This window comes from Artemia sp. Qi Xiang Cuo, chromosome 3 (genome assembly GCF_049724085.1).
Source record: "Artemia sp. Qi Xiang Cuo chromosome 3, ASM4972408v1, whole genome shotgun sequence".
Classification (NCBI taxonomy): domain Eukaryota; kingdom Metazoa; phylum Arthropoda; class Branchiopoda; order Anostraca; family Artemiidae; genus Artemia; species Artemia sp. Qi Xiang Cuo.
The window spans coordinates 79,558,141-79,586,127 of NC_142796.1; the positions used below are offsets into that span (position 1 = coordinate 79,558,141).

At 36.2% G+C, this 27,987-nt stretch overlaps 1 protein-coding gene across 1 annotated transcript in view; it reads right to left on the reverse strand.

Moving 5' to 3' along the window:
• The window catches only part of LOC148954585 (acyl-CoA dehydrogenase family member 11-like), a 112,440-nt gene extending 84,453 nt beyond the window's left edge, over window positions 1-27,987 (reverse strand). The window contains exons 1-3 of the mRNA XM_089086615.1: window positions 27,739-27,987; window positions 20,857-20,998; window positions 11,560-11,850 (exon numbers count right to left, since the gene is read on the reverse strand). Coding sequence (XP_088942741.1) covers window positions 11,560-11,850; window positions 20,857-20,998; window positions 27,739-27,987 — 682 coding nt within the window. The remainder of the gene's footprint in view (window positions 1-11,559; window positions 11,851-20,856; window positions 20,999-27,738) is intronic.

Below are 27,987 nucleotides of genomic sequence, written 5' to 3' on the forward strand. Positions count from 1 at the left end.
GTATATTTTTATCCTTTTCCCAGACTACACTGTCTTTCTATGATGAACAAGTAAAATGTTCAAAAAACTTTAAAGTTAAGTTTTACTATTTTTGACCAGATACCTTAAACTAGGTATCCTTTTCCCAGACTACACTGCCTTTCTATGATGAACAATTAAAATGTTCAAAAAACTTTGAAGTTAAGTTTTACAATTTTCGACCTGATATCTTAAACTAGGTATCCTTTTCCCAGACTACACTGCCTTTCTATGATGAACAGCTAAAATATTCAAAAAACTTTAAAGTTAAGTTTTACCATTTTCGACGTGATACCTTAAACTAAGTATCCTTTTCCCAGACTACACTGCCTTCCTATGATGAACAACTAAAATGTTCATCCCCCCATCTCCACAGAACACATCGGAGAAGTAAAGCTATCCATTATTAAAATTCTTTTCTTGCCATCTACATCTCTCTTAGTATCAACTTTTTAGTACAATATAAAGTTAGACTCTATTTTAAATTGAAAACACTGTTCAAACGCAACTTCTGTATTATACAGAATACATCGAAGAAGTAAAGCTATCCATTGTTAAAATTCTTTTCTTGCCATCTACATCTCTCTTAGTATCACCTTTTTAGTATACTATAACGTTAGACCCTATTTTAAATTGACAACACTGTTCAAACACCACTTGTGTATTATACAGAACACATCGAAGAAGTTAAGCCAGGTCAAGTCATAAGACCATTTTATCATCGTTAACCATTTCCATAGATTGATATTGTTCCAAATTTATAATAAATAAGCTATGAGTTAACAACCCCGAGGGGTTACCTTAACTGATAATCACCAATTTGCAAATGCTATACCCTTTTTTCTCCACCTTCATACGATCCAATTTGCAAATGCTATCTAGCTCTGTTTTTTCCCCAATTAGTCAATTAATATCGTTCGTATAGTCCAATTCGCAAATGCTAATCCCTTTTTTTTCTCCACCTTCATACGATCCAATTCGCAAATGCTATCTAGCTCTGTTTTTTCCCTATTATTCAATTAATATCCGTCGTATAGTCCAATTCATCAATGCTAAACCCTTTTTTTTCTCCACCTTCATACGATCCAATTCGCAAATGCTATCTAGCTCTGTTTTTTCCATATTATTCAATTAATATCGTTCGTATAGTCCAATTCGCAAATGCTAAACCCTTTTTTTCTCCACCTTCATACGATCCAATTCACAAATGCTATCTGTCGACAAATTCCTAACAAACTAATCTTGACTAAAGGCAATTGTCCAAAAAAAATCATAAACCACTCTTGATAGCACATACTTCAAAGAAATGGAACAGTGGATAACGCATTGGTGATAGACAGCTTTTCCTTCAAAATCATTCCTAAATACGCAATTTGAAAATCTCTTTTCGATTTAAAAAAAAAAACAAAAAAACAGTTATACTCCCAAAACGTGTTTGGCCACTTTATAGGTATAAAAGATTTGCTCGCTTTTTTGCAATGTGCACGTGAAACTGTACCGTATATTCATGTACATGCTAGAGATAAGACAAATTATGCAGCCACCCGTGAAATCGCAACTAGGTTACTACTAATGTAGTTGAAAGTTCTGGAAATTATATCTTTGAGCATGACACTCCCCCCAAGGTCTTGAGGACAAGGGTTATAAGTTATGCCCTGAGGGCATATATGGTTCTTATGGAAGGAATGCTCGTATACTCTCTGAATAACTTCAGATAGGGCTCATTTGATTGTCAAATTGAAAGTTCTAGTTCACTTTTTAAGCGTCAAAAGATATTGTAGGGTAACTAGCTCCCCCCCCCCCGTCCTTTTCTCCCAAAAGCATCCGATAAAATTTTTGAGATAGCTATTTTGTTGATAATAATTCTAATACCACATAGCAATAACTCCGGTGACCACAAAAGTCCCCAGAGTCGGGGGGCAGGCATTGTAAGTTATGCCCTGGGAAGGGATGCTCGTATAAACTTCAAAGAGGGAGATAAACTTCATTTGATTGGATTTGAAAGTTCTAGTTCACTTTTTAAGAGTCAAAAGAGATTGGAGGGCACCTAGCCCCTCCCCCCTCAACGCCCTTTTTTCTCAAACCCATCTGATAAGAACTTTGATATAGCCATTTTTTAGAAAAAAGTTCAAAGACCATATAGCGAAAACTCCAGGGTCGACACAGCCCCCCAGGACCCGAAGGCAGGCATTGTAAGTTATACTCTTGGGAAATAGATAGATAGATAGATAATTTATTCAGCCTCTAGGCCATACACAAACATTACAATGATTATATAAGACAACAGCCAGCATACACTTAAATAAATGGTATAACTACTAAGAACAAACAAAAACCTTAAACCCATTATTTACATCTTTTTAAACCCTCTGTTATAAATCCAGTCACTGCTATAATCGTCTCCAGGGATGAAGATTTAAGGATCCCAGGAAAACACACTTCCCCATCACCTAAATACTTCAATCTCAAATCTGAAAGCCCCTGACACACCGTCAAAAAATGAAGCAAATTTTCTTCCTCCATACCACATAAAGAGCAAGTATAACATGATTTCGGGTCCTGAGCATTTCTTTCAAATACTTTAATCTACTTTTTGAGGGCAAACCATTCGCTCGGATCTGGAACCACAGACGCAAGTTTTCCGGTGGCAAATTCCGATTAAAATAATATTCTAGTCCAAAAGACTTTTATCTTAGAATGCTGGCGCAAGGTTTCAGATTTTCGAATCTGTTCATGCCAGAGTTGGATCTCTTGATCCTCCTTAACATGTTTTACCTTCCGATAAATTTCCTCTGGATCACCTGTTGGACCAAGATCTTCATTCCAACCGCATGAAAGTCCGGCTTTATCAAGGAGGGCTTTAACATGGAACGATCACGATCTTTTTCTACCTTGCTGCAATAATTCAAAATAAGCGGCTTCCATAAGCCTGTCATTTGTTTGTTGGATCAAATTCAGCCAAAGTTTTTCAGATTGTAGTAACCTTTCTTTATGCAGCGAAAACAAACTTAGATCTCCCTTAAGAGCCTGTCTATGAGTTGTAGCATGTACCCTAACCACTCTTTTACAATATTGTAATTGAGCCATTTCTAATTGCGGGATCACCTCATATCCCCAAAGCTCCACACCATAATGAATACTTGGACGGATTTTCGATTGAAATAAATACTTATGCATTGTAATATTTTTAATTTTATTTAAAGCTGAATTCCTTAAAACTGCTGAAGAAACCGCTTTAACTCTACCCGCCATTTCTTTCACATGATCCTTCCAATTTCCTTTATTATTTAATACAAACCCTAAATACTTGAAAGTTGTACTTTTTTTCAACTCAATAACCTTAAATAAATATTTATCATTATTTTTAATTGTCCCAAAAACTACAATTTCAGTCTTTTGGATATTTAATCTCATTTTCTTTTTTTCCAAATAAACATCTAATATGTTGAACAATATTTGCAAATCTTTGGCGCTTCTAGCTATCAGCGCCGCTTCATCTGCAAATAACAACAGAGACAAGGCCAAATTTCCTAAACTCACTGTTGGCGCCAATTTTTCCTTGAAAAACTCAACAATATCATTAATATATAAGCAAAATAGCCTCGGTGACAAGGTGGTACCCTGTTTAACTCCTACCTCGCAACTAAATAAATCCGAAAACCCTTTCCCTGCTACCTCAACAATTCCTCTTGTTAGCCTATACATATCACACACTAGTCGAACAAAAATACGGGCAGTCCTATCCTCAACAATTCTACGCACAACAAAATTCTATCAACACTATCGAATGTTCTCTCAAAATCTACGAAAGCTACCAATGAGTTACTCTTACCTCTACTATATTTTTCTATCAACGCCTTAAGTACAAAAACCGTTTCAGCTGTGCTATACCCTTCCCTGAAACCACCTTGCTCCTCGTGAATTATTCAATTCTTCTTTAACCAATTAGCTAGCCTATTATCAATCAATTTCTCTAGAATCTTACTTAAACATGGTACCAGAGCTATAGGCCTATAGTTGCAACGCAACCTCGGACCCCCCTTTTTTAAATAACGGTAAAATTAAAGACGTCTTCCATCCTGAAACCCAAATTCCTGATGAAAGCACAGTATTAAACAGCAGTATAAAAATTGGCATGAATAAACTGGAAAACTTTATACAAACGAGTTGGAATTCCATCAATTCCAGGAGCTGTTCCTCTATCCAATTTCCTTAACACATGTGCAATCTCCTCAATATCCACCTCCTATGTTAACAAATAATATTCCTCCCTCATAGTGTAATTATATTCCTCCCAAATATTTCCAAATTCTTCATCACGCCACTTACTAAGATCTCCTTCTTCTTTACTTGCGAAATGTTCCGGCCAGCTATTTGGATCCGGGATTCCCTATATCGCTTCTCCTTGTCTTTGATTTACCCTTCTCCAAAATTCCTTCATATTACTCTCCAAGTAAAACCGGCTCATTTGCTCGATTTGACGTGTATTAAAATCTCTTTTCTTTACTTAATTAATCTCGTATGACATCTCCCAACCTCGCGAAACCTAACCAATAGTGTTGCTTTCTCAACCTCATTTCTAGCTTGCTTTACCCGATTTAGGCCCTCTGCTAACAAATTTTACTACTTAAACAATCAAGGTCATAAAAACTTTCCCTAACTGGTTTTAATGAACTCAATACTGGCGCTGATAGCTCCAGTAATAACGTATTAAAATTAGCTTCTAATTCATCACTAGAATCACTACTTAACCTTAGCTGCTCTAGTCTCCGACAAACCTGCTCTTTACTATATATAGCGCTTAATGCATTCTGTTCACTGTCACTCCACTCTCTCTTTAGCTGTCTACTTGGTGAAGTAAACCTAAACTGCAAAGAACTATATTCAATAGCTCTACACTCAAGGCCTAAGCTTAACTTTATCGGTAGGTGGTCAGACAACTGAATAGTCAAAACTTCAACATTCAGTGATTCCACATCCAAACGAAGGTCAACCAAAACATAATCAATAATACTAGGCCTCAGACCCGAAATGCAAGTATAATCACCCATTGACTTATCCATCCCAAACCTCCCATTTCCAATTCCAACTCCAACCTCCGAACAAAGTGCCAGGAGTTTTCTACCCCAAACATGAACTTTTCTTTTATCATCCATGCTCTTTCTTGGTATTCTATACATATGAGGAACAACATCATAAACGGCCGGTATATCAACAACAGGCAGCTCAACCAAATCAGCTGTATAAGCATTAAAGTCTCCTACCAGCAATGTTTTATGGGACATAAATTTACTACGAAAAACTGTAGCTTCTTTTCCTAAAATAGGCCATGTATCCTCTGCAGTATATGATCTAGATTGCAGTGGGACATAAGCTGCACAAACCAACAATTTCAGCCCTGAGTGACATATCAATCTAATCCAAACAAGGTTTTCTGATTCACTTTTCAGCTTATTAAAAGACAAAAAGAATTATTCTTTAAAAGCACTAAAATACCACCGTAATGCCGGGAATTCCTTGACACAGAACGGGCAACATGTTCGGTTATGAAACCGCGAAAAGATGGCACTTCATCACTACTGTGCCATGACTCTACTAACGCAACAAAATCAAATTATGTTATTTCAAGTTCCACTTCACTTTTTTTATTCCTTAGTCCTTGAACATTCCAAGACACATACTTGACCATGTTTTCACGCGTATGGCCTGCATACCGCGAATTTGTGTTTATGCTTTATCAGCGGCAAGATTGAATGGTGTCTCTGGAGGAATTCTCTGTGATTCACTGAAATCCATCCTGTAGTAGTCTTTACGTGTGTTATATGTCGATCTTCCTATATTACCACGGTACGGGCTACCACCACTAGTATCACCTCTACCCCGGCCACCACGAGCATTTTTTGGAGGATTCCTCCGTAGATCATCGGGACTAATTATTTCTGCACTCTTACGCACTCTTGGTGGCTGGGGCATAGCTTGCGCATCTACAACTGTACCGGTATCGCTGTCTTCACTTCCAAAATTTTCTCCCCCCGAACTTTCAAAGTAGAGCTGATTTACTGCAACAGATGGCGAGGGGGGTGACGCTCTACTAGGAGCTTGGTCAACACTAGCATTTTTAGCCTGAGAAGCCTGGTTTACGATGCTTTCTAAAACTTTTCCAACTGCCAAATCGTACATAAACGTTCACCCTTCAATGAACAGCTTGGTGCCTCTGAGTTTAGCATTTCTTCCTTCTGCTACAGCTCTATCAAGCAATGGCCTTAAATGCCTACAGGGTTCCCTTTGTGCGTAGGTATAATCGGGAACAACTTTAACTCCAAACATCCTCAGAGGTCCATTATTACGTAAGATATAATCGCGCAATTCTACCACATTAAACTTGATTACCACCGGTTCAGTAGCACCCAGTCGGTAAACGTCCTTAATTGCATAACTCGATATATCAAAAGATCGAAATACCTGTTTAAATAGTTCCATGACTTCCTCCTTTAACTTTTTACCAGGCTGCTGTGATGGTATAAAATCATACAAGATAAGATTTGCCCTCCAAAATTCTGCTTCTAACAAATCCGCTCTGCGGTTTGTTGCCGACAAACGTTCAGTCATAGCACTCATCTCTCTTGTCATTTTCTCGTCATTTTCTAAGGCTTGAGATAATTTTACTCGTACCCGGCTAAATTCCTGGTGTATTTCTAAAATGTCCGAAGACTATTTCGGTAGGAGGTCCAACTTATAACTTATCTCCTGTAGATGTTGGCTCATCGCTGCTGCTTCCATCGCATTTGCTTTATCAAAATCACTGCTATTCAAAAATCCTTGTGCACTCGTTGACTGCGTGTTTTGCATTTTTTGCGCAAAAAATCACTTGCAAATTGCAATACAAAACGCTAATCCAAAGAATAGACCAATATCAAAGTCCAAGGATAATCAAGTTCGTTCGCTGGTTGTAATATAACACTATGCAAATTGCAATACAAAACGCCAATCCAAAGAATAGTCAAATATCAGAATCCAAGGATAATCGAGTTTGTCCACCGGTAGTAATATTAATTTAAATTTTGTTTACTCCAGAAAAGTCAATTGCGCAACAAATTTCACCTGTATTTTAATCCGTTTAGTTGAAGAAACCAGTTCTTTATTGTTCAGAAACTATAAAATATCCGTTTTCAAGCTAGGTGTTCACTGAATGAATGCTAGTTAAATACTGATATATATAGCGTTCCTATGGAAGGGATGCCCGTAAAAACTTCAGAGGGCTAATTTGATTGGAAATTGAAAGTCCTAGTTCAGTTTTTGAGTGTCAAAAGAGATTGGAGGGCAACTAGCCCCCCTCCAGGCCCCTTTTTTCTCATTTTGAGATAGCCATTAAGTTAAAAATTGTTCAAAAGTCAGATAACAAAAACTCAGGTGTCGACATAACCCCCCCCCCCCACGTCTTCTTTTTCCAAACCCATCTGATAAAAATTTTGAGATAGACATTTTGTAAAAAAAAAAAAAATAGTTCAAAGGCTGGATAAGAAAAACTCCGGAGTCAATACAACCCCCCAGGGACCGGGAGAAGGTGTTCTAAGTTATGCCCTAAGGACATGTATGGTTCTTATGAATGGGCGTATAAACTTCATAGAGGGCTCATATGATTGGAAATTGAAAGTTCTAGTTCACTTTTTTCAATTTGATGTTGTTTATACTTTCCAAGACTGTTCAAGACGCATATAGTTTTCAGTAAAGCGCCAACGACGCAGTAGGTTTAGCACCTACTTTCACCCTTTCATACGAGCACCCTTTCAAAAGAACCATACAATCCCCCAGGACAACACTTATAACGCCTTCTCCCGGGCCCTGGGGTTTTTTTGGACACCGGAGTATGTCTTATCCGACCTTTGAACTATTTTTTTTTATGTATATCTAAAAATTTTCATCAGATGGGTTTGGAAAAAGAAGGCGTGGGGGGGGGGGAGGGGGCTAGTTTTCCTTGGATCTCTTTTGACTATTAAAAAGAGAACTCGAATTTTCAATTTCAAATCAAATGAGCCTTCTAAAGTTTATACGAGTATCCCTTTCATAAGAACCATATATGCCCCAGGGCATAACTTACAACGCCTGCCCCCCGGCCCTGGGGGGCTGTTTTGTCACCTGAGTTTTTGTTATCTGACTTTTGAACAATTTTTAACTTGATGGCTATCTCAAAATTTTTATCAGATGCATTCGGGAAAAAAGGGGCGTGGGGGGGGGGGGGGCTAGTTGCCATCCAGTCTCTTTTGATTCTAAAAACTGAACTAGAACTTTTAATTTCCAATCAAATCAGCCCTCTCTGAAGTTTTTACGAGCATCCCTTCAATAAAAACCATATATCCCCCCAGGTTATAACTTACAACGCCTGCCTTCGAGCCCTCGGGGTCTGTGTCGACCCCTGAGTTTTGTTATATGGTCTTTGAACTATTTCTAAAAAAATTACTATCTCAAAGTTCTTATCAGATGGCTATGAGAAAAAAAGGGCGTAGAGGGGGGAGCTAGGTGCCCTCCAATACTCTTTTGACTCTTAAAAAGTGAACTAGAACTTTCAATTTCCAATCAAATGAGCCCTCTATGGAATTCATACGAGCATCTCTTCCATAAGAACCGTATATTCTCTCAGGTCGTAAATTGCAACGCTTACTCCCGGCCCTGGGGGGCTGTTTGGATACCGGAGTTTTTGTTATACGATTTTTGAACTATTTTTAAAAAAACAACTAACTCAAAATTTTTATCGGATGCATTCGGGAAAAAGGGGCGTGAGAAGGGGGGGGGGGATAGTTACCCTCCAATATCTTTTGACGCTTAAGAAGTGAACTAGAACTTTCAATTTCCAATCAAATGAGCCCTCTCTGGAGTTTATACGAGCATTCCTTCAATAAGAACCATATATGCCCCCAGGGCATAACTAATAACCCTTGCCTTCAAGACATTGGGGGGGGGGGAATGTCATGCTCAAAGATATAATTACCCGAACTTTCAACAACGTTGAACAAATTGGCTACCTTATAATTTTGTCTGAAAGTGTTTGGGGAAATCGTGGGCGTGGAAGGGGTGTTAGTTGCCTTCTGATCACTTTTGGCTATTAAAAAGGGCACTAGCCATTTAAATTTCCAATCCAATGAGCCCTTCTTGAAGTTCCTACGACAACACTTTCTATGAAAACCTTATATGCCCCAGGGCATAACTTACATCCCTTGCCCTGAGGGCGGTGGGGGGAGGGGGTTGTCATCCTCAAAAACCTAATTTCCAGAATTTTCAACCACCTTGAACATAATAGCTATCTCAAAATTTTGATTGGATGTGTTTGGGGAAAAGGTCAGCGTGAGAGGAGGGTTAGTTGCCCTCCAATTACTTTCTACTATTAAAAAGGGCACTAGCCCTTTGAATTTCCAATCGAATGAGCCCTTTTTGAAGTTTCTATGACAAAGCTTTCTATAAAAAGCTTATATACCCCTAGGGCATAACTTAAAACCCTTGCCCTCAAGACCTTGGGGGGGGGGGAGTGTCATGCTCAAAGATATAATTTCAATAGCTTTCTACTGCGTTGAAGAAAATGGCTACCTCTAAATATCGGTTGGATGTGTTGAGGACAGGTTGAGCGTAGAAGAGGTGTTAGTTGCCTTCCAATCACTTTCGACTATTAAAAAGGGCACTAGCCATTTAAATTTCCAATCCAATGAGCCCTTCTTGAAGTTCCTACGACAACGCTTTCTATAAAAACCTTATATGCCCCCTGGGCATAACTTACAACCCTCTTCCTGATTGCTGGGGGGGGGGGGTGTCATCTTCAAAGACCTAATTTCCAGAATTTTCAACCACGTTGAACATAATGGCTATCTCAAAATTTTGATTGGATGTGTTTGGAGAAAAGGTGGGCGTGAGAGGGGGGTTAGTTGCCCCCCAACTACTTTCTACTATTAAAAAGGGCACTAGCCCTTTGATTTTACAATCGAATAAGCCCTTTTTGAAGTTTCTATGACAAAACTTTCTATAAAAAGCTTATATGCCGCCAGGGCATAACTTACAACCCTTGCTCTGATGGCTGTGGGGGAGTGTCCTCCTCATAACCATAATTTCGATGTGAAAATCAACTATGTAGAACAAAATGGCTATCTCAAAATTTCGATTGGATGTGTTTGGGGAAATTGTGGGCGTGAAAGGGGTGTTCATTGCCTTCCTATCACTTTTAAACCTTAAAAAGGGCACAAGAACTCTCGATTTCCAATTGAATGAGCCCCCTTTGAAGTTTTTACGACAACCCCTTCCATATGAAGTGCCTCTGGGAAAAAATAATAATAAATAAATAATAAATAATAAAACATTTGAGCCGCATGGCCTTTACTACAGGCAACGCTATAGCCTTGCCTCTGATTAGTTGTTGAAAGATCTATGAGTTCAAGAATTTATTTCACTCTAATTTTATTTTCATTTTCAATGCTGTAAGAACTGGAAAAGAAAATATTTGTAATATAATTTGTTTTCAGTGAAGCGCCAATGAAGCAGTAGGCTTTTGGTTTTTACAGTTAAGGAAGGGGGGAGTATCCAAACTCCTGTTTTTATTGAAACTATATTGGTCTCTAACAACTTTAGAAAGAACTAATAAATTAAACTGAATATTTGATATATAATGATATTAATTGCTGAAAGCTAATCAGTTCAAAATTTTACTATAATTTTAATGTTTATTTTCAATATAATCACAAAAGAAATTATTTTTAATAAAATTGGTTTTCAGTAAAGCGCCAATGGCGCAGTAGGTTTTCGACTTTTACAGTGAAAGAAGGAGGCGATACCCAAACCTTTGTTTGTAGTGATTTTTGTTCGTTTCAAGCTTGATTTGCATATTCAATTTAGGTTTCACTCGTTTTAAGATTTATTTATTCATTTACATTAATATTAATTGTGTGTTTGGTTGCAATGATTGTTTATTTAATTTCAATCCGTTATAAGTTTCATTTATATTTCAATAGCAAAATATTTTTTTTTTCGTTTTAAGCTTGATTTTCGTATTCAATCTAAGCATTACTCGCTTTAAGATCTATTCATTCATCAATATTATTTCTTGTTGTATGTTTTTTCCTATGATTGTTTATTTAATTTCTGGTCGTTTTGAGTTTGAATTTTAACAGGTATCTGCTGAGCTTAATTTTAAAATGGCCTTTACTTTTTTTTGAAAAACTTATTTTTCGGAAAGTTTTTTCTAATTATTTCGAAAAATAGCCGTTACTCCACAAAATAGTGCAGGGTCAGCATGGAAACTGCACCATTGGAGACTATAACCAAAAACCCCAATTAAAAGAATTGTCCCCTCTCTTGAACAACATCTTGATTTGTTTTTTTTTCTTTCTTCGCACCTACTGGGGTGCTGAAAAATAATAGAGAGATGCTTAAAGGCTCGTTCGAAAGGAAGCTGAAGTAACAAAACACAATATTAAAAACAAAATACAGTTTTGATACTAACTCCATCTTCAATGAACAAGATCTAGGCTATAATATATATTGAACTATAGTATAGTTACGTACCAGCTCTTTCTGTCATCCACTGTCCCGATGTCCAAAACATTTCAGGATTCCGCGTAGTGAGCCTCTTATATGTGTCAAGGAACTCCGGACCAGCAATCGTTTCAAGGACACGGGCAGCCCCATCAGTCATAGCTAAAGGACAGCTGAACAACCCAGAAGAGGGACTGAACAAGTAAAGTTTGGCAATTTGATGTAATCGACTAAATTCACCATGTTTCCTTTCATAACCAATCGCAACAAGGCCTTCTTCAGCGGAGACATCTTTAAGTTTCTTCCACGCGTTGCAAGTAACTGTTGATGATAAAGCAAATTGTTATAAAAAAAAAAACCTAGCAAAAATTACCTGCAAACTAAATTCAACAAATCTAGCGAGAAACTAAAATTTACAAATCTGTATTTAATGTCTTTTTATTTCTTTTCATCATTTGAAAACCAAAAACGAAAGTAAAGCATTCACAAAGGTGAAGTTTATTTTATCATGAATATTTATTATTTAACAGTGCACATAAGAATTAAATTATACCAGGTTAGAATAATGCATAAATTGATATTAATTTGTGCGTCTATGGTCGATCTTATAGTGATAATTTTTAAGATTTCTAAAATCTAGTATCAACAAGTTTTTGTAGAGGGACGTTATCACAAATCCATTTTCTGAAATGCGAAAACGGAAGACAAGAGAACTGACAGCTGTTCAAAATTTTCTTTTTACATTCAACGGAATGCCGTCAACTTTGCAAAGAAAATTGCGTACCCTTGTAATTTTTCACCCGGCTTTATCATATCAAACAGATGGACGAGGAAACTTAGAAGGGTCACACCTTTGATTGTTAGTTCAAAGTTCTAATATCCTTTATAAGGTACGAGAACTATCGAAGCATGCCTATGGACTTCATAATTCTGAAGCAACCAAAAGAAAATCATACAAGCATGAATAGATCCAAGGTGGGTCCAGGCCGCAAAAGAGGTTTTCATTTTGATGGCCTCAGTACTTTAAGAAAGAAAACTAAGATTTTACCTAGGTATGCTTTATATCGCTGAGGTCTTACAAAGCCAGCTTGATTTCCTAATCTTATCCCAGAAATGGACTAAAGATCTTTTTTTCACTGATCACCTTGAAACTCACAACCGCAAGTCCTTGGACCAAGGGGAACGTAATGTACAAAAAAATTTTCAGCAACACCCCCACAAACTCTTCCCAAAGAAAGAGCCCAAAAAGGCCCCTTTTTTCTCGATCGGCTCAACACTAATATCCTTCAGTCCTTGGACTAAGGGGACCCTAATTCAAAAGTATAATATGAAAAAAGGAGCGTCACAAACCTTGGTTACCCCTTAAAAGCATGTTTTCCTCCTTAAACAGGCCCACCAAAGATCTAGAACACTTCGTTTCCTGGTCAATTCTCATGAAAGGGTGCTCGTCGAAACTTTGGAAAGTGTTCATTTGATTAGAGATTAAATGTTTTAATGCCCCTTTTGGGCTAAAAGCGATTTGAGGGCGCTATACTCAATCCTGTGCTATTCTGTGCTACTCGTTCCCCATAAATATAGCAATATTTTATGAAAACTTTCAGATAGTCATTTTGTTCAAGTACGCTGAACAGTCCAATAAGAACGCCTCCGGGTGAAAAAATCCTCTCCCCCTCAATCCTAGGAATAATGATCCTAAGTTATGTAAATTAGTAATTGTTCACATATAGGTTAGGCCACACCTTCGATCGTCAGTTAAAAGTTCTAATATAATTTCTAAGGCCCGATACCTATTGCAGCATAACCAAAAGAACCACCAATGTCCCATTTGAGCCTCATATTACGTCAGATAACAATTTCAAGACAACCATTTTAATCAGAAAGATTCAGAAGCCCAAACAAATGTCACCATAAACGACATAATACACCGAGATCTGAGGGAAAGGAGCCAAAAGTTTGCGAAGGTTCGATATAAAATAGATTTTAAAAAAAATTTAAACACAGTTAAAATTAAGACAAACATTCTTGACGACATTTAGCAACCCGTGATTTAACTACAGGGTGGGCGGAAAGTAACTCTCTATTTTGATTAATAAAACAATGTACATTATATTTATTTATTCTCAAAAAAATTTATCATACAAGGTAGGCATAAATGGTAAGTTATCTCTAAAATTCAATATGTGCCCCAGATCTTTCCACCAGCTGCTGCAAACGTTCAGGAATGGCATCCACTGACTTTCTCAGAAACTCCGCTGGGATGGTGGACATGACTCCCTTAATTCGATCCTCCAGTTCTTCGAGTGTCTTTGGTTTGGAGCGGTAGACTTCTTTCTTTACCCAACCCCAAAGAAAAAAGTCGCAGGGTGTCAAAGCCGGGCTCCTGGATGGCCATACATGTGGACCACGACGTCCCAACCAACGCTCCAGAAAGCGAGCATTCAGCCATTCGCGGACAACAAGAGCAAAGTGTGGTGGGGCGCCATCTTGCATAAATATCAACTCATCGATGTTCTCCCATATGCTGACAACTGGCCAGACTCTATCACGCAACATATCAAGGTATCGTTCAGCATTCATGGTGTTGCGCAGAAGAAATGGGCCCACAACCTGATCTGAGGTGATACCACACCACACCGTTACTGTGGGTCGATTTTGCTGTTTTTCAAATGTCATCATAGGATCCTTTCCTGCCCAGTAGTGGCAGTTATGACGGTTGATAAAGTCTCCGACGTGAAACACAGCCTCATAAGTCCAGGGGATGTTGCGGAAGAGATGGGGCCACTCTTCATGCCAAGCCAGCATGATTTCTCCGAACTCCATGCGAATGTCACAGTCCTCATCCGAGAGTGATTGGCAGTAGTGCGGCTTCCACGCACGGCAGTTTAACTCTTTCTTGAGCACAGTTCACACTGTGTAGTGGGTGAGTCCACAAGCAGTAACAAATTAAATACAATTTATAAGTAATTTAAAATAGGGAGTTACTTTCCACCCACCCTGTATATTGCTTTTATAGCTCTTTAATTCCAACAAGAACCAATAGACCGAGCATATTAATGGATTAATTTCAGCTAAATTATAAACTACTTAAGCGAACTATGTTTTGGGGTCATATAAATAATGAATATTTTTGAACTTTCATTGCATGTCAATTTAGTTGGAGAACAATAGCAATAAGCTCAGGCAGTTTCCAATTTAGTAGTCACTTTAGAGCATTAAAAATCTAATTACCTTCAGTTTTTTATGTTATTGGTGTCACGCTTCAACCTAACAAGTCTTGTGACAAACACCCATGTTTTAAACCAATGCGTCTGTACCTTGGAAAGCTACTTATCCAGAGTTATCCTTTAGTCTAAGGAGACGACTGAGAATAGACATAGTTCCGATTATATGGGAGTTTGACAATTATAAAGATCAATTGTGCATAAAGATCTTGTCATCAACTGCCCCCAGTAGGGGGCATTTAGTAACAAACAACGCGGCTTCTATGCATTCTTCTTCTGTCTTCCGATCATTTCGCATAGATGGGGTGGCTGTAGAGAATTTAGGAGAGGACTAACTCAAAGTAATGCGCAACTTTCACAAAAAAATGCATTTTTGTTATCTTTTACATATTATGGCGTCATGCTAAATTCCTAGCAATCGGCTCTTTAATGGGTTTGAAGTTATGTCGCTGCTATTTTATTAATTATGTTTTGATAGGACTAAAGAGCAAAGTTAAAATTTAAAACGAACAAAAATTTGCTTTGTAGTTTATACAACATATATCGGCAAAACTGTTTCGGATAAACTGACTCGTGACATTCCCATGTGTTTGCAGAAATCTGTAAAATGAGCCCTTTACTGGAAACACAAAACCGACGCAAAAAACAGGATCTCTATTTATGCTGATGATGTCAGTTAATTATGAAAACAAAATACCTGTGGTACATTTTTTCCCGCAAATTGCATTAACCTTATACCCATTTTCTTGGTTCTTCTTGTCAGTTGAGAGGATAAAAGTCCTTAAGTCTTCTGTAGATATAAAAACTCGAACAAGCACAGTTTTCATTACAAGCTAAAATTCTACAAATACAGAGACAAATCACAAGCTAGTTTATTTGAAATAGTTTTGCAGATACATATTCTCTGCGAAACTGCGAAGCAGTTATCTATCTTAGTTTTAAGTTTCAACATTGATCTTTGCCTCCATCAGAAAAACGCTGTTTCTTAAAAATTTAATTTTGTTCGTTTTCTTGGTTTCAAAAATAAAAACAATAAAGTTGATAAACCATCTCTGTCTAATTTAGGCGAAGAAACTAAAGAAGTGACCATGAGATTTTGATTAAATGGGGCATTAAATATATGTTTTACTTTGCACCTCGCTTAAACTTTGAATAATGAAATCTGCAATTTTGTCACATAGGGTTGTTTCCTTTAATTTTATTTTTTTCTATTCCTTTCGTTTTTTTCTCTTCTCTTTTTTTCTTATTTGGCTTCTTTTTTACATTTTACCTTCTTTCTCTTCTCCTTTTTTATCTTTCATTTTGTTTCTCTCTTTACTTTTCCTTTATTTCTTTTCTTTGCTGTTATTTTTTCTTCCTGTACTTTCCACTCCTTTTCTGTCCAATTTTTTCAATCATTTGTTTTACTTTTCTATCTCTTTCTTTTCTATTTCTTATTTCCTTTATCTTCTCTTTCTTTTCATATCCTCTCGTCTAGGCTTCTTTTGTTTCTGAAGAATATACTTATCCACCACCTTTATCAGCACTGATTTTCAACCCTTTAGATGTCCATCTTTTTCTAATTTGAAAAAGACACAGGCACCAAAAGAATTTGACTACACGTCCCACAGATAATACCCATTTTAAGTTATCCTAGTTTAGATTTAAGAGTTATTCACAAAACTAAGTTTTAAGAACACATTACTGCTTCCCATGCGAAAAAGTGTTATTGTGCGTAGGTAACGTTTAGGTCACAGATCAAGGAGCTAATTTACAGTTGCTCTGCATTTGAAGTGGAGCAAAAGACATTTGATGCCTCTTGTAATTTCCTTATTTATTTATGCTAAGTCTCACCTTTGGACCTCCCTCATTTTCTATTCCTTTAACCATTAAATGCCAAAATAAAACTTGTGAGAAATTATAATCTTAGTAGCTTTTGAAGTCTATCGTTTTCTGTTGTAAAACAACGGGCGATGGAAATCTTCTTCGTCAGGCATTTCAAGTGTATTAGGTTCGTCAGTGTTGACAAGGTTTGAATCTTGGATACTTTGACCTTTTTACCCTCTCACGTTACGCCACTCCCCATAAGAACATATTCTCATCAAAAACAAATTGTTTTTGCAGTATAAATTACATATTCTGCACCTGCAAAACATGCGAATTTTTGTTACTCTAAATGTCTCTCCCAGCTTTGACTAAACGTCCCACAGATAATACCCATTTTAAGTTATACTAGTTTAGATTTAAGAGTTATTCACAAAATTAAGTTTTAAGAACACATTACTGCTTCCCAGTTTTTTCAAGAAGTTTTTCCTAGTTTTTTCCTAGTTTTCCTAGTTTTTTCAAGAAGAGGGCGTACAATTTTCATATATGGAGTTGCTGACTAGGATTCAGTTTTCACTGTTGCTCAGACATTACTATTGAGGATTTTCAGGTTCTTATTGTTTTTGCAATAAAATTTTACAACTAAGATTAGCCTAAATAACAGTAGACATTCCTGAATCAGTCTCAAAGGCTGACTCTTCCTCAAACCGTTTTTTAAAGGCTTTTTTGAAGTTATGGTTACTATGGGCTGTGGTTCACTTTTTGTTACATTGCAGCTGCAGCTAGAACCATGCAAATGAATTAGAGAAAAACAAAATAGGGAATACAGAGAAGAGGTCCATGTGCACACAAACCAACAAGAAGCGCCATTTTACAATGTTCTTGGTTTTACAATGTTCATTTTTTGCCAGAAGAAAGATCACGCCGTTTTTTCCTCCAAAGTAGTTGATAATATAGCCGGTAAAAGACTACTGGGATACTACTGACTACTGATTAAAACTACTGCCAAAACCATTTTTCAATGTAATTTGATCTTAACTTTTTATTCCATTTTATATTATGCTTATATTATAACTGTTATTAATAAGTGTTCATCCTTGAAGTGTTTTTTATTTATCGCATATCATTTTTTTGTATTAAGTAGGATGGTATATGGCCTCCTTTTGTTTTTATTCTTTTCCTGATAACGTTAATATACTTTGCCTTCGTCTTCTTTTTCTTTTTTCTCGTTTCGAGTTATTCACAAAACTAAGTTTTAAGAACACATTACTGCTTCCCATGCGAAAAAGTAGTTTTCCTAGTTTTTTCAAGCGGAGGGCGCAACCAACAATTCGCAACCAACAGAGAAAATTAAATCATATCAAGTACTTAAATTTGAATTATATTATAGCTATGTCGGCTGTGTATGTACAGTTCAATTATCTATTGTAAAACACAAAGCAACAGAGTTTATAGAGTAGAAACAAAGGAGAAAAATCAATACACAATAAACACAAAAAGTTTGACAGAAATAAAGAGAGAAAAATAATATCAAGGTGAAGGAAACAAACGGGACTATGCCCAGTAAAAGGAAAAGACAAACTAAAACGGCGCGGATATTTCGAGCTTTTGAGCCTTGATAATACTGTTATTATAAAGAAGCTGTGATGATAAAGCTCCTTGTCAAAAACCGTTCCGTACTGGTATGAGAACATCAGATACAGCCGAATTTTAGTTTTTCGCTATGTCAGCATGTCAGCATGATATTTCGAATGTCAGCATGAAACAATTTCCTTTCTTTTTGCAAGAGTAGAATACTAAATGTGTTTTAACTACAAATATCTTTTTAGAGTTTTATTTAAAAAAAAACTTGAGCAGGAGTGTGTTTCTCCAAAGATCAAAAGTACTCTGATTTTTGGACTGGTATGAATGATTAGTGATCCCACTTTCCTTGGAATGTTACTTTATCTGTAACATCACTCAATATTAACTGAAAAAAAACAAGTTTTTTTAACTGAAAGTAAGGAGCGACATTAAAACTTAAAACGAACAGAAATTATTCCGTATATGAAAGGGGCTGTCCTCTCCTCAACGCCTCGCTCTTTACGCTAAAGTTTTTTTATTGTTTAAAAAAATAAAGTTGTGAGACAGAGTCAAACTTTAGCGTAAAGAGCGAGGCGTTGAGAAGAGGGCAGCCCCTTTCATATACAGAATAATTTCTGTTCGTTTTAGGTTTTAATGTCGCTCCTTACTTTCAGTTAAAAAAACTTGTTTTTTTTTTAATTTCTGAACGTTTTTTAATTAATGCAGCTTTGATTTTGGCTCACCGAACATGAATAATTAAAACGAAATTCGCATATTAATTTTCCTCTTTTTGGCTAATTGGCTTTCTCGAAATTTTGTTCTAACGTAACTTACGAATTAACTTACGTAACGAATTTCTATATTGGTATGTTTTTATTACGTATATTAGGGTTTCGCTCCCAAGTCAATACCTCACTCTTTACGCTAAAGTTCGAACTTTATTCGAATCACAAAGGCCGGTTAATTAGAATAGATAGCTCTTTTGAAAGTACTAAAAAACTTTAGCGTAAAGAGCGAGGTATTGACTAGGGGGCGAACCCTCTCATACACGTAATAATTTCTGTTCGTTTTAAGTTTTAATGTTGCTCCTTATTTTCAGTTAAAAATAACTTGTTTTTTTATTTAATTTCTGATTGTTTTTTAAATAACCAATACAATATGTAAACAATGGGCAAAGTTTATAACTTGCAGCCCTTTCACCGGGAACTGTAGGGGATTAAGTCATCCTCAAAGACATATTAATTAGATTTTCGACTATGCTGAACAAAATGGCTATCTCAAAATTTTGAATGGATGACTTCGGGCAAAAACTGAGCGTGGGAGGGAGCCAAGCTCCAATGAAACTCAGAGAAGAGAGAAACTAACAAATTGAAAAATAAAATCAAAAAGGGTGAAAAAACGAGGATTTTTTCAGCCAGTGGCGAACCATGAAGATGACAAAATATAAGCAAATATTTCGACAAGGACCTCCGCCAAGTTGTCCTCAGTGCTAAACTAAAAAGAAGACAAAGAAAAAAACGAAAATCTAACCTTTTGTAGTTTACTTTACGGAGACAGAACAGACACTGAATAAAAACCAGGCAGGAATCAATGAAAAAGAATTTACCAAGATGATTGCGCAAGAATTTTTTGCCTTGAAATTGTTTTAGCTGGTCTACAATTTCGGTTTTCATTAGATATGCAAATAGGCTCTTTTAAGTTATACCGGGTGAAAATATTGATTGAGTCCTTCAAGATTAAACTGTCGTAAATTGGGCTTAATGAAATATCTCCAGTATCTCTATAAAATATCTCTCAGTTTAATCTTGAAGGACTCAATCAATGTTTTCACCCGGTATAACTTAAAAGAACCAATTTGCATATCTAATGAAAACCGAAATTGTAGACCAGCTAAAACTATTGCAAGGCAAAAGATCCTTGCCCAATCATCTTTGTACATTCATTTTCATTGATTCCTGCCTGGTTTTTATTCAGTGTCTGTTCTGTCTTTGTAAAGTAAACTTCGAAAGGTTAGATTTTCGTTTTTTTTTCTTTGTCTTCTTTTTTGTTTAGCAATGAGGACGACTTGGCGGAGGTCCTTGTCGAAAAATTTGCTTATATTTTGTCATCTTCATGGTTCGCCACTGGCTGAAAAAATCCTCGTTTTTTCACCCTTTTTGATTTTATTTTTCATTTTGTTAGTTTATCTCCTCTCTGAGTTTCATTTGTCATGTATAGCCAGTGTGGTCTAAGAATGTATCCAAGCTCCAATTTTTTTGGTCACTTAAAAAGGGCCCTGGAACTTTTAATTTCCGTTCTAATGAGCCCTATCACGATATTCTAGGACTACTAGATCGATAGGATCACCCCTGGAAAAAAAACAACAAACAAACAAATAAACACGCATCCGTGATCTTTCTTTTGTCAAAAAAATAGAAAATTCAACATTTTTGCAGATAGGAGCTTGAAACACCTAAAGCAGGGTTCTCTGATACGCTGAACCTGATGGTGTGATTTTCATTAGAGTTCTATGACTTTTAGGGGTTGTTTCCCCCTTTTTTCGAAAGTAAGGTAAATTCTCTCAGGCGCCTAACTTTTGATGGGTAAGATTAAACTTGATGAAACTAATATATTTAAAATCAGCATAAAAATCTTATTCTTCTGGTGCGTCTATTGGTATCAAAATTCCGTTTTTTAGATTTTCGGTTACTATTGCGCCACAGTTCGTTACCACGTACTGTTTGATTAAAACTCTACTTACCTATTTCATCCTTTTTATTACCCCATGCATCAAACTTAGAAAAGGTTGGTGGATTTAGTTCACACTCTCTGCCAAGATTGTAGATATCAGATCCAACTCTGCTTCCAAACTTCAAAAGATCAGGACCAACTATTCCAAATACCTAGGGAGAGAGAGATAGTTTGACCATTTCAAATGGTGCTAAACAAAATTTTGTAACACCATCAAACATTAAAAATCACAGAGTATCTTTGTATAATACTTCCATATTTCATTTAGGATGCCAGCAAAAGCTGAACAAAACTACTTACAGACACACTAACGTCAAAGTTTTAAGCAAATAGGAAAAACACTGACCATTAAGGATTGGAAGATTACAAGGACCTGGAGAAAAAAGAGTAGTCCCCCTTTTTTCCAGTCAATAGTTCAAAGTCTCCTAGCTTCCTCCTTCCAACAAAGCTTTCGCTTTTTACTGAAAATTTGTATTTGATCCACAGCCGTGAGACAAAAAAGATAGACTAACGAAACACCTTTTATTTGCGACCTGGGAAGCAAAATCGGCTTCACTTTCCATTGTTTACTTCCATTATCCATGACAATTGGAAAGCTGCCAGACTATCATTAGCAAGGAGACCAGAACTGACTGGCCTCACAAAGCACATCTAGTCTGCTAGTGGAAAGGAGTTTCTGCCATGTGGTTTTTAGAGTTAAATTCATAATATTACATTATTATTATTATTAGGACGAGGAATGGACCCACTATCAGTGGGTCGAGGCTCAGGCCTTCAAGGCCCATACACCCTAAAAACTAAGCTCTATTTATAGTTGGGGATCAGTGATAGGTTCAGTCTCCCCACCCTTACCATACATCTTGCCAGCTGTCAGACTTCTCCTTCCCTTACTATGTCTTCCAGCTTAACAATAACATTATGAAATATCTGAAGCCAGTGTCTAATCCTAGCTGGACATTCTTCTATCAGATGCCTTTTTGTTTCCACAGTGGCCATCTTGCATTTTTGGCATAATGGGAATTCACCCCCTCCCCCTATTTGGGAAAGATGTTTCCCAAAATTTCCATTCCTGTTGTGGCTTCTGTAACCATTCTCGTCTCAGACCTTTTCAGTTGTAGAAAACGTTTAGTCAGGGTGGGGTTGAACTTTGGGAGTAATTCCTTCCTTTCCCTCCACCCCACCTTCCTATGAAAATTTTGTTCTGCTCTCTCATTGCTCAACCTCTCACTGCCGCCTTCCAGCAACTCAGAGAAATTGGGACAAAAGGTTCTGGACCATAATATCTCAGTGATGTCCCAGCCTTAGCTACTTCATCTTTCATCTCATTACCCTTTATTCCAGAGTGCCCTTGGACCCACATCAGGGTAATTTGGTTTCCCATAGATGCCAAGCTATTCAGGGCTTTGTAGCATTCAAATTCTCTATTTTACCAGCTCTTTGCATTCTGAAAAGCCTTTAGGCATGCTTGATTGTCAGTTAAGATACATATATGTTTTCCTGTACTTCCCATTTCCAACAGTCTTGCAGTTGCCCATTCTATTCCAAACATTTTTGCCTGAAAAACTGTAGCAAATTTTCCCAGATGATAACTGATTACGCCCTTGTCCCCATCAGGAGTATTCTGATATACTACCATTTCTGTCCCCAATTTTCCATCCCAACAGCATATCATCAGTATAACATATTATGATGTTACTTTGGTGGAGCAGCTTTATCTCCATCTCCACTTCCTTTCTATCATTCATGACCATTGGGAATTGCCTCTCCGTTTTTGTTCTTGGGATAATATTCTCTTTAGACATCTGCAGCTCCCTGCACTGAAGCAGACCTAAAAAATATTACATGGATGGCTTTAATAAAACATCCAATTTTAACTTTTCCCTCATTTTATTGTCAATTACTTCAAGAAATGAATAGCATTCTTGAAAGCCTTACAAAATAATAACTAAAACCAATTATTAACACTGTTTTATATATAAGAATTGATTATGATGATGGTAGCAATGGCAATTTTTAAATAACTTGCTTTTCACTCCTTATTTGAGACTATTTGGCATAATATTCCCTTGTCTGTCTTACAAACAAGTTTCACTTTCCATTGTTTTCTTTTGCAACTAGCACTTTTTTGCTGCCAAGACACAGTTTGACCCCCTCAAAACAATACAGAAAATTTACCACAATTTTTATGAATCAAGCAGTACAATTAGACAAACAAAAACTTGCATTGCAAAGACCTAGCTTAATGACTACAACACAACACCATGCAACTGGGACCAAGCTTGAATTTACAGATATAAGGATTTTTTTTCTGCCATTTACATTGTTGATCAACAATCACAAGGACATATTTTTTTTATCAACAATACTCCTAGCAGGAACACAAACGTTTATTATTGGAAATAAACATAAATATTTTTTTGAAGTCAACTGAACACTGTCTTACTATTTTCTGTTAGACTCATGTTTATTCTTGTACTTTTTACTTGTAAACTAGCTTTTCACTGTTTCATGAAAATCTGGGTGTCTCAGTTTTACACAGCGGAATTTCTACAGTGCCCATTGCAATAGATAATTTAAGAGAAAGTAGCTTGTCATGTTTAATTTTAGGTAGGATATCAAGCTAATAATAAATATAACAATTTCTATGGCAAAATAACTGTTTTTTTCTCTTGTAAACACAATTGTTGATCAACAATATTGCCAGAAAAGGCTTATAAGGAGTCTTTATACTGGACTTCAAGAAAAGTATGCTGTAGTAATTTCTTAGATCAGCACATTTTGGAGGTGACATACTAAGGAACAACAAATTACAAAGAATTTATTCAGTCTTAGATGTTTTGTTAATTTTCTTTAAGATTATTTTATCTTGGTTATCTTGAAAAAGGCATCCCCATCAAAACAAATGTACAAAACAGCAAAATTGTAGACTAGTGGCTTTTATTGATCTTGGAAAACAATTGAGTTAGGTGAATGAAACTCCTAGGAATAGATCCAGTCTTAATGGTCCCTGCAAAGGAGTTATGAACAGTGTTGGGCAATATCGGATATTGATATATCACACTGAATATCAATATGAGAACATAAATATTGATATCAAAAACGATATTATTTTCAGTTTTTTCTTGTATCTACCACAAGAAATTGTAAATTACCCTTGACAGTCTTCTCCAAGTTGAGATGAAAATACCAAGAGGCATGAATTTGGGCTTACTAGAATCTGTATCAATAGATGCAAGTGCCATGAGAGTCCCTGTTATTCAGCCACAAAAGGATCAAATCAGTTTGTGGGGATCATATGAAGAAGTTTCAGTAGTCAATGCAAGTCAAGCCTCATCAGCAGCTGTATCTGTCATGGCTCTCCAGGTTTTCATTAGGGAGTCTTTAGTTCCAAAAAAAACTGATCCGCTCAAGTCGTGGAAGTCTTGTAATATGGATCTCAGAAATGTCTATACAAGGTTGTCATGAAATTAATGTCCTTTTTTGCCATCAATGTCCTTTCTGGGAGTGGATTCTAAGTCTGATCAATTAATTAAATAGTTCATGGTAACAAACAGTAATTAAGGAGCAAATTTGCCAAATAGCAACTAAAACTCTAAAACACAGAATTTCAATAACAATAGATACATCAAATGAATTGGCTTTTTATACCAACTCCAGATATATAAAATTCATCAAGTTTCATGTATCCATCAAAAGCTATGAACCTGAGAAAATCTGTAGGTAAGGGTTTCTAGCTTCCATCTGCAAAAATAATTTTTGCCAGAAGAAAGATCATGGATGTGCGTTTGTTTTTTCTATTCAGTAGGCTAAAATTTGCCTATTTTTTTCTTCTTTTTTTGCCAGGGCAATTGTATAGAACCAATGGTCATATAAGATCTGGAGAGTGCTTTCTTGAATGGAAATTACACTTCTAGTTCCCCATTTTGTGACCAAAACGATTGGGGAAGGGCAAATAGATTACCTCTCCCTCCCCCCTTTTTCCCAAATTCATCTGATCAAAATTTTGAGATAACCATTTCTACAACCATATTTGAAACTTCAGGTAATCATGTCTCTGAGGATCAAACAACCCTGCTAATCCCTAGGAAAAGGGTTGTATGTTATGGGATCTGTCTAGTGTTTACATATAGTATTTGTTATTCGGTGGTAAACAGACATTTCTTGGGGACTGTGAAGTTTCTGTAGGGAGAATCTTCTGCAGGGGAGATTTTCCAAGGGGAGAATTTTCTGTTGGGGGATTTCCAAGGCAAGAATTTTCTGTGGGGAGGGATGTTTTCAGGGATGAACTTTCAAAGGGAAACTATACATGGGAGAATTTACCAGCATTCTTCTATAATTTTTTTTTTTTTATACTTACTTACTCTTTGCCAAACAAATTTTAAATGTGGAGAATTTCTTGGGAGATTACCCAGGGTAAATTTTCAAAGGAATTGAAATTGTCTGGTGGATTTTTATGCAAGGGGGGAAGATTTTTATTGGAGAGATTCCCCAATTTTTTGGGAGTATTTTCAGCAGTGATGAAATTGTCTGGAGTAAGGGGGATCTCACTTGGTAGGAGCTTTCCAATGAGGAACATTCTTGGAGGAGGGATTTTCCATGGAGAGGAAAGGCAGATTTTCTGGCATTATTTGAAAACAATTAGAGATTACATAAAGAACACAAATTTTTTCAGCTAAAAGTAAGGAGCAATATTGAAATATAAAATGAACAGAATTTATATTATATTTGAGAGCTAATTTTAACTTTTTGTACCAATTGCTTAATAAAAAGTCCTGAAACACAAGAGCTGTTTAATTAGAGCAAATACAGTTTTAAAATACAAAAAGGAACATTGGCATGAAGAGTGAGGTATTGAGGATGGGTTATTCCTCTCATATAAGGAACAGTTTCTGCTCTTTGAAGTTTTAATGTTGCTCCTTACTTTCAATTGAAAAAAGTTTTTTTTTTTATTTAATCAATGAAAGGAAGAGCCAATTCTAAGGGGAGAATATTGGCATGTTGCTAAATTTGAGAAGCCAAAAATAGCCAGTAGCTTATTTTTCTTTATGTTGCACCCAATTAATTCCAAATCAGGGTTTTTGTGATATTCATTCATGTAATGGAAGTTTTTTTTTGTATTTTATTCAAAACTTGGGAAATTGTGCAAAATATGCTTTAATTAAATTGGTTATTGAATTTTGGCAAAACCTAAAGTTAAACTGAGCAACAAACTGATGAAAAATATCAAAATTGATATAGTGACTATCAATGATCAAAAGTAAAAATATCAACATATTGATATATTGTTTAATCAAATTATCACCCAACACTAGTTATGAAGCACCTACCTTTAATCCCTCTCTCTCTGAAGAGCACTTACCTTTGATGATTTTTACAATCTTTGTGTTATAAAAACTAACTTCTTGAAGAATAGATCTACTCCTCAAATGAGGCAAAAAAAGTGTTTTGATCCACATGCTTTTGCTCAATCCTGATTTATAATAGGCCTATTTAAAGAAAATTATAAATCTATTTCTTAAATTTAGGGGGAAAGATCACCAATGTGTCTTAAAATGCAACTGAAACAATTGGAATTGCATTTTCAAAAACTAGAGCCAATGAAATACATTTGAAAACCCAAAACCAAGGTGAAACATTTTTGTCAAAATATATAGTACATATAAAAAATGGTATCAAAATTGTATAACATCATGCTTAGAGCAAAGAGATCCATTTAAACAAAGAACCCATGACATACTACAAGATTCAATTAATGGAGAAATATATTACTGACACTACATACAAAACACCATGGGAGGGGGGAGGTTTACCACAGGGTCTGGATCCTAGTTTGTATTTATGTTATATACATAAAAATATAAAATGATAGGAATTTATGTCAGATGAGAAACTGTTTGCATTTGGAACTGGTTGAAGCACTATTTTGAAATATATAGCTTATCTTTAGTAGCCCCCTTAAAACTGAGAGGAGGAGCTGTCTATCCTGTCCAGGGCCAGAGCTGCCACTGGGGGGGGGGTGAGTCTTATCAGAAAAGAAATTATAATATATAGAATACACATAAAGCAAGGAAAATAAGGTACTAGGCTACTTTTATTCAAATATTTTCTTTATTAATGGTCAACCACTATACTGAGATATGTAACATTTTATTCAACAATTCCACTGAAAGCACCTAAGCTAAGTTGCTTTCATATGTCAATTATGCAGCAAACCCATTTTAACAAACAACATAATGTAGGCCTAGGTCTATCACAGAATGGTAAATAGCCAAAAATTAAATTAAGCCTATTCAGAGATATTCCTGAGACTATAGGCTACCTTAAATCACATTGTCCAGCAAAATAAGGAAAGATCCTGTAGACTAGCCTATGGGGGATGGGGTGCATTGGGTCAATATCTACCAAATCATATTTTTGAGTTAGAACTAAAGTTAATACAACATTCGATGCCTTTTTTTATGCTGATTACGAATATAATAAGCATTTCTATTGGAAATGAATTTCAGCCCCCCCCCCCCTATATAGGCTATGCCAAACCTAACCAAACTCTGAATTGGCATATATAGGGGGGGGGGCGGAAACTCATTTCCGATAGAAATGCTTATTATATTCGTAATCAGCATAAAAAAAAGGCATCGAATGGTGTATTCACTTTAGTCCTAACTCAATAATAGGATTTGGTATATATTGACCGTGCATTGTCATCATCAGAACCATTATAGATAAAAAAAAAAGAACTTTATCCCATTATATTGTAAAATAACATGAAATAGAAAATTAAATGGTAGAATAGGCCTACTAGTCTAGGCCTATTGTTTCTTTCAGAAGAGCCCTCTCATCCAGTGGTATTCCAGCCTGGCTAAAGACATTTGTAAAATAATATTTATCTTACCTCTTCAGGCAAAAGCCGAGTTAAATATGACTTCAAGCTTGCATCTCCAACAAAATAATTTTCTAACCTCGGGGCTTCTTGAAAAAAGTTACCTCTTTGGGGTTTGACATAAGATTTATTTGCTGGCAATTTACTTGGCAGTGCTTTGTTACTATAGCAGCCTTTATTCCTCAGGTTGTATTTCAATACGATTTTAAGAATTTTACCACAATTTAACATTTTAGAAATTTCGCCAGACAATGTTGCCAT